At 43.0% G+C, this 7907-nt stretch overlaps 1 protein-coding gene across 1 annotated transcript in view; it reads right to left on the reverse strand.

Moving 5' to 3' along the window:
• Positions 1-6558, reverse strand: part of NUP107 (nucleoporin 107) — a 101618-nt gene extending 95060 nt beyond the window's left edge. The window contains exons 1-3 of the mRNA XM_077469173.1: positions 6489-6558; positions 2466-2557; positions 1435-1506 (exon numbers count right to left, since the gene is read on the reverse strand). Of these exons, the coding sequence (XP_077325299.1) occupies positions 1435-1506; positions 2466-2557; positions 6489-6496 (172 nt within the window). The 5' untranslated portion in view covers positions 6497-6558. The remainder of the gene's footprint in view (positions 1-1434; positions 1507-2465; positions 2558-6488) is intronic.
• Between the last annotated feature and the right edge of the window lie 1349 nt (positions 6559-7907).

A 7907-nucleotide genomic window follows, 5' to 3' on the forward strand; every position in this document is an offset into this window, starting at 1 on the left:
ATAAATCTGTGCGCAAGAGAAGCACACAGAGATAGGATCACTAATGTGAAAGTGATGATGTAACACCCACTATAAATACATGTGCAAGTGTTGACAAAACAAAAACAATAAGCCATAATGAAATTGTACACAAAATGTAAGTGCTTGTAAATGATTTGTTTTATGTCAGCACATTTATAGTGGGTGTTACATCATCACTTTCACATTAGTGATCCTATCTCTCTGTGCTTTTCTTGTGCACAGAGGTATTTCACTATTTAGCGCTACACTAAAAATTGGACACAGCTTAGAGACTGGGACCTGACTACACTGAGGAAAAGTGATGAGCACAATCACTAGACCCAGGGAAACAAAAAATAAAAAAATCCTGTACCATGTGTACTCCTGGATGGACGGAAAAACATAAAAACTGAGGACAGGGAGGTGGGAGAAGCTTTTAAACTTTTTTTGGTTTGCATTTGCTGTTGAAGACAGAGCCAGCCATCTCCGGTATCTGCAAGAACACGTTCAGCATGTTGAAGTGTTCTGCTGTGAAGATCTCTCCAATTCAGCCTCTGCTTTTTTTTTTTTTTTTTTTTTTTAACTCAAGATTTTAAGTCAAACAAATGGCAGAACAGCTGACAGAAAACTATAAAGAACACACTTAAATTAAGAGCCATTCATTTTGATTTGTCCAACTATTCACTACATAGTAAAAACTGTACAAGCATATCATAAACTAACACACCATTTGAAAAAGTGACATAAAAATTGCCTGCTTCTCAAGCCTGCAACAGTTTCAAAAGCATATCCCTCTTTTTTAAATACACATTGTAGGCATTTCAAAAGTTAAGAGAAAAAAAACGGTAAGACCCCTTTCACACTGGGACATTGGCGCCGTCGGCGGTAAAGCACCGCTATTTTTAGCGGCGCTGTAGCGTAGTTTCTGCAAGGTTTTTTGGCCGCTAGCAAAGGGTTAAAACGACCCGCAAAGCACTGCTGCAGCGACGCTTTGCCAGCGGTGCCCATTCATTTAAATGGGCAGGAGCAGTGCATACACCACTGCTTCAAAGATGTTGCTTGCAGGATTTTTTTTACCGTCCTGCAAGCGCACCTCTCCAGTGTGAAAGCCTGAATGGCTGATATTGCTGACCTCCAAAAGCCTGTCAACACATGCTTGACGATTATCAGATAAATAGCATACCATTAGTAGTTACTGTGGCTCTCCATTCTGTAGCCAACTCCAGCTCTGCAAAAAGTCATCGAGTGGCTGCAGTACAAATCACTTGGAATTTCTGAGACAAAGACCTTTTAGGGACTGCAATGCATTTGATCCTTGCAACAAAAAACGCTTAAGGGGATTCTGTAGCTACTACAAATCACCAGTGTGACATGAACATTAAAGCAGTATTTGCTAACACTATCATACATAAAGTCTGCTGAGATGAAACTTACTCTGATGCCGCAAGAGGGATCCAGGAGTCCTAGGAACAGTCTTTGGATTGGAACCAGTCCAGTTGTCACCTGCTGTTTTTACACTAAGGAAAAACAAAGACAAAAAACTAATATCTAAATATTTTATTCTTTAATGGGCGCCCGACTGGGTGAACACTATGCCCTGCTGGCTAGCTTATACACATATGTAGAGGACCAAAAGGCTGTACAATACAATCACTTCCTAGGTCAAACATGTTACTTCATTCTTTTTACACCATCCTTTAAATTTGTATTTTTTTTATCACTGTTATTGCTGTCACAAGGAATGTAAACATCCCTTGTGACAGTAATAGGCAGGGACAGGTATTCTTTGTGGAGGGACCTGGGGTCTATAAAATCCCAAACCTCTCCTCTGCACTTGAAAGTATTCAAAATGTCAAGATCAGCATTTTTTAATACTTTATTTATTTATTTTTAAACTGGGGCCCTTTAGGATGTCAGTATTCCGGAAGTGATGTCATGACATAGATTCCGGGTTACTAGATCTGAGTCTCGGCCAGCCGGCGGAGGTGTCGGCTGGTCGCTCGGGCCTCCTGGTGAGGTTTGTCCCCTCCCACTGCTTGTAATAATGGCCGAGCGGCTGCCGATTCGCATCTGTTGGTATTACAAGAAAGCTGACCGTCCGCTCTAAAGAACAGTACCAGGGTGATGCTCGCAGCTGTAAACATTAAACCCGGTACAACACCTTGAAGCAATATCGGTAACTTCGGTAAGTTTGTGACAGATACAAAAAAAAAAAAAATAATAATTATATATAAAGAGTTTCAGGTCCTTACTTGTGGTATAACTTTTTTTTTTTTTTTTTTTTAATAGGACCAGTGACTAATATAGAAGTCAGAGAGATAGCATTTTCTGGGGAGGGTCAGCACAGACATAGCACATATTTCCTAAGAAATTTTAATCTTCAGGAATGAAGGATATTGGAAGCTCTCCGATTTAGGGACAGAGAAGGGGGCGAGTTGAGAGATCAGACAGAAAAAAAAGGATACTCGACGCTCTTTGATGGGAACTTTGTCGCCGGGCTGTTCTGGAGATCGCTGCCTCCCGAATCACAGGTGAAGACATATCCACAAGTGTCCTTCTGTACAAGAAAAAATAAATAAAATAAGGTACTGCTTTAATAAAAACTCCCAGACATTAAAGTAACCATGTCACAGATAGAAAACAATACATTAGCAGATCATTTTTGTAAAAATCATGTGTTGAGATGATTAGAAAATCCAGAGATATGGCCAGCTGCAGCTATGTGTAAATCATGCCTTTAAAATTTGATATTTAGTCAGCCACTAGGTAAGGCCATCTTCATGTCTTTAAAGTAGATGAAAAACATAACTATAACTAGTTTTAAATATGTTACTTCCCCACCTCCTCCTACCCATTCTGCCTACCCTGTATAAAAACAAAAACTGTGTACTTACCTTTTGTTAAGCCACTCCTGTCTGGTCATAGGAAATTGCAGCTCCAGCTCCCCATATAAGGGAAAGTATGCTGCAGGGAAGAGGTGGGGGCACCAGCATTGGCTCATGCATGGGAGCCTATTGGCAACGTTACAGCTCCAGGTATTTGAATACCCTTACACAGGGGAGCTGCAGGGTCACATGACCAGATTTAAAAAAATAGCTATGTCACAGATTTTTTTCTATACAGGGTAGGCAGCATAGGAAGGAGGGAATGTTTTTAAGAATAGTTAAAACTTTTTCCCCCTACTTCAAAGAAATTCCATGGCCAAGCCTCTGAAAATTTTCCTGAGGTCATTCTCAATACTTAAACTTATTGGCTCTGCACAAGCATGCACATACAAATTGTGACCTTCCTGGCCAGCATTTTACAAAAGTACCCATGGCCAGGCAACAAACAACTTTAGTAGCAGGTTGGCAACAGCCGACTCCTTATGGCCCCTTTCCCACAACCGGTCCAATCAGATCCACCTGTCTTTTTCAAGTGGACCTGATCAGATGGTATTCATCCCTATAGCCTGAGGGGGGGGGGGAACCAGACTTGTGTCCATTTACACTAGCCTTCCTCTGATCCGGTCTGCTAAAAACAAACCGAAGAGGATCCATCCTTCTCTGTGTAGGTGGATCAGAGGTAGTCAGGTGTAAAATTGACAGCAGAGTCCATTTACACCCAGCCGCCCATCAAGCAGAAACTTGTATTTCCGTGTAACAAAAGGTGATCCCCGATTGGTTAGGATAGCCTACTAAGGAAATCGCTCTTTGAACCTCAGTGACAGTAAAAAAAAAAAACACACACATTTATTTTATCTGGCAACAAACGTCAGCAGGATGACAGGAGAGAATTGGGCATATAAAGTAGACAGGATGGAATCAGAAAAGCTGCAAGACAAACTCCTGTGTTCAGAATTTTTCCCCAACAGGGCAGATATCACAAATCTATATAACCAAAAATAACTCCTGAGCTACAAGTTTATATAGAACATTTCAACTGAAATTATACAAAACCACACCAGGAAAGTGTATATGTGTACTGAGCCATTCAGTTCATTATGTTGCATTTGTAAGTGACGGCACTTGGCAGTGTCAGAAATCCATGCCAAGCACCCCCGTTAAACACTTATCTGAACAAGGCCTATGAGCTGTAATCTGCTCCCATACTACTGGTTACCCTTCAAGTGACTCATTTCTCTCCACAGACTGCAAGATCTCTATGTAGCTTACCGATAAATCTTTTACAATGCATCACTATCACTGATAAGCTGAGCAGGATGTGTACTGAAACTGATTGGTGTAAAGCGCTAAACTGTAAACAGTGTTCAAACAAAACCAATAACTAAAAACACACATCACTAGAAATCGTACTAATGCTATTGACTAACAGAGTGTTTGGGATTGGGGGGAGGGGGGAGATAATACATCTTAAAGTGGTTGTAAAGGCAGAAGGTTTTTTATCTTAATGCATTCTATGCATTAATGTGGACGTAAACCCTCACATATACCCAGTGAAGTGAGCAGCCTCAGATGATACACAGATGAAACAATTCTCCCTATCTAAATTTTACATCTACAGTCGTTCCCTTTGTACAATCTTTGGAAAATGCGGATTCTGTTAAAAACCCTTCTTCCTGTTTTATCAGTACATAGGGGTGGGTATGGAGTCTGGGCTTACACTGTGTGGGAGCTGATTGGAGGAAAGGGACACCCCCCCACTCCACACAGGCAGAGGCAGGAAGGAACATGCAGAGCTGTACTGCAAATAGACCAGCTCTCTGCTTATCTACAGCCATTCCCCTCTCCCGACAAATTTTCAGCCACTGTTATCTCGTGTGTTTGAGAACTTGTCAGAAGTGACTCTGCTGATAACGGGAACAAAGCGCCAGAAAGACACGGCACTTGGAGCTTTGGAGAGAGATAAGAAAACACTACAGATATATATGTGCGTAGGTCAAGTTCCATGCAGCAGCCCCCCTAATACTTACCTTAGTCCCCTCTTAATTCAGCATAGTTGCACGAGAGACTAGTCTGACCAGGATTCTCCTCATTGGCTGAGACAGCAGTGTGGCGCCATTGGCTCCAGCTGTTGTCGAAATCAGTGAGCCAATGAGAGAAAGAGGGAACGTCTGAATGGACACAGGGAGCTGCGGCTTGGCTCGGGTGCCCCCATAGCAAGCTGATTGCTGTAGCGACACTCAACAGGAAGGAGGGGCCAGAAGCACAGAAGAGGGATCCGAGAAGAGAAGAATCTGGGCTGCTCTGTGCAAATCCATTGAACAAGAGCAGGTATGACTTTTTTTTTTTGGTTAAAATTAAATAATACAAGACTTTAGATCACTTTAACATAAAAGTCACAGTAAACCATTAGGAGAAAATACAGAAACCCACAACAAAATCTTTATAGAAAATGCATAATCCACCAGCTTCTTAAAGTGGAACTGCACTGCATCTGAGCACCAGAAACCAAAAAAAAAAATGCTATTTAAATTCATTTTTATCTCAAAGATTTTCATTAGGTTTTTCAAAGCTAGATAACAAAAAGGTGCAGAATGTAATACGAAAATAAAAAAACTAAAAGCAGGTACATCATTTGGCAGTGAGACATTACCACTAGTCCAAGTGATCACAAAACTATACAACATTCTTCACTAACCAAGGGAAGGTCTAACGAGCAGGGCCCTCTGATTCCCCGTCTTGAATTGTATTGTCTACCCTAATGTTGTAAAGCGCTGCGTAAACTGTCAGCGCTATATAAATCCTGTATAATAATCATCATCATCATCATCATCATCATCATCGCAAGTTTAACATTATGACACATGATGCAGGTCAGTAGAGAATGTATTGCCTCTGAGGTTGTACACCCTGAGTGAAGAATGAAAAAGAAAAAAATGTGTTATTTTATATATATATATATATATATATATATATATATATATATATATATATATATATATATATATATATATGTATATATTAAAAAAAAAAAAAAAAAAAAAAACACACACCACACACAAACCAATTCTCCCAATCGACACATTCCAGTAGGATGAGGGAACCCCACTGCGCTACTGAAATCTGGCAGGGGGACTCGTCCGCTGCCTGAATACAATGATCAACACTGCAGCCAATTAGCTGCAAGCACCGATAACGTTTATCTATGCCGATGTCCCGTTACTGCCAAGTTCAATACTAGATCAACTCCTCCAACTGGGAACTGCTATACATGTGATTGCCATTCGGCTGGACTTTGCTAAACAGGATGAATTGTCGATCCATGTATGGCCAGCCGAAGCAGGACTTGTAAACAATGTCCTCACCACCACAGATGTAAACAGAGAATTGCAGTGATTGGTACACTGACCCATTGTGAGTGAGTGAATGCATGCATGCATGAGGCTCTCATTTAATGACAGATTTCGATTTATTCTCCCTACACGTATCTAATGAGATTCTGTACATTAACACGCGACCATAAACAAAGGTATCCACTCAGAGGAATACATGTTCCCCTTGGTGTACACTGTAATAAGCACATTGATAACACATCTCCCAACTCACCTCTCCATGTTGGTACGCACACACTTCCCGCCTGACGTCCGCTGACATTCCCCGCACGCACAGCCAATGAGTAGCGCTGACCTCGGAAACTATCAGAGGCTGAATGACACGTTTCCGGCTCCCTCCCTCCCTATTCCGCCATCTTTGTTCATGGAATGTTGCCATCACGTGAATAGTTCACTTGTGCCTCTAGGCAGCTTTGACAATACTGTGTGACTGCACAGGCATACACTGAGGTGCCCACAATAAATGTAACAACGTTAGTGAAGGAAAATATAGCTGATAATGTTAAAGGTTTAGACTAAGGATGAGCTCCATCGTGTTCGCACACCCCACGTGCAGAGCCATAGTTGCCAACATTGCAAAAAAAAAATTGCAGGACACTTTTTGGGCTGTAGGCAGAGCTGTATTATAATTAGGGGACAGGGGCATGCATTTATAGGCATGACATAGCAAAAAAGAAAACTGCGGCGCGCAAAGCGAAAATGGGCGTTGTTTATGTGAACCCATGGGAGTGGCTTAAATGGGAGTGGCTCAAAAGGATGTAGTTAGAGTCTGAGAGGGATGAAGGGGGAAAGGGGGAGCGAGGAATGAAGGGACAGCAGCCACAGATCCTACACAACAATAGAAATATGTGTATTCTAGAACGTTTATCAATCAGCAGATAAAGATACTCCACACACCTAGTGTTAGCACTTCAATCATCCCAGCACCATGATTGTTATGGTGTCAGGATGATTGAAGTGCATTATTTCTATTACTACATTGTAATAGAAAATGAAATCATTCAACTCACCATAATACCTGAGCGTGTCACTAGCCACGTCGCCTGCCACCAGCAGAGTCCTTCCTTGCATCAGGTGCCCCCAGCAGGGTCTGTCCTTGCATCAGGTGCCCCCAGCAGAATCCGTCCTTGCATCAGGTGCCACCAGCAGAGCCCATTCTTGCATCAGGTGCCACCAGCAGAGTCCGTCCTTGTATCAGGTGCCCCCAGCAGAGTCCGTCCTTGTATCAGGTGCCCCCAGCAGAGTCCGTCCTTGTATCAGGTGCCCCCAGCAGAGTCCGTCCTTGTATCAGGTGCCCCCAGCAGAGTCCGTCCTTGCATCAGGTGCCCCCAGCAGAGTCCGTCCTTGCATCAGGTGCCCCCAGCAGAGTCCGTCCTTGCATCAGGTGCCCCCAGCAGAGTCCGTCCTTGCATCAGGTGCCCCCAGCAGAGTCCGTCCTTGCATCAGGTGCCCCCAGCAGAGTCCGTCCTTGCATCAGGTGCCCCCAGCAGAGTCCGTCCTTGCATCAGGTGCCCCCAGCAGAGTCCGTCCTTGCATCTGGTTCCGCCAGCAGAGTCCGTCCTTGCATCTGGTTCCGCCAGCAGAGTCCGTCCTTGCATCTGGTTCCGCCAGCAGAGTCTCTTTGCATCAGGTG

Source organism: Lithobates pipiens, unplaced genomic scaffold, assembly GCF_037356315.1.
Source record: "Lithobates pipiens isolate NorthernLeopardFrog02 unplaced genomic scaffold, aLitPip1_a1.2 Scaffold_8, whole genome shotgun sequence".
NCBI classification, from domain to species: domain Eukaryota; kingdom Metazoa; phylum Chordata; class Amphibia; order Anura; family Ranidae; genus Lithobates; species Lithobates pipiens.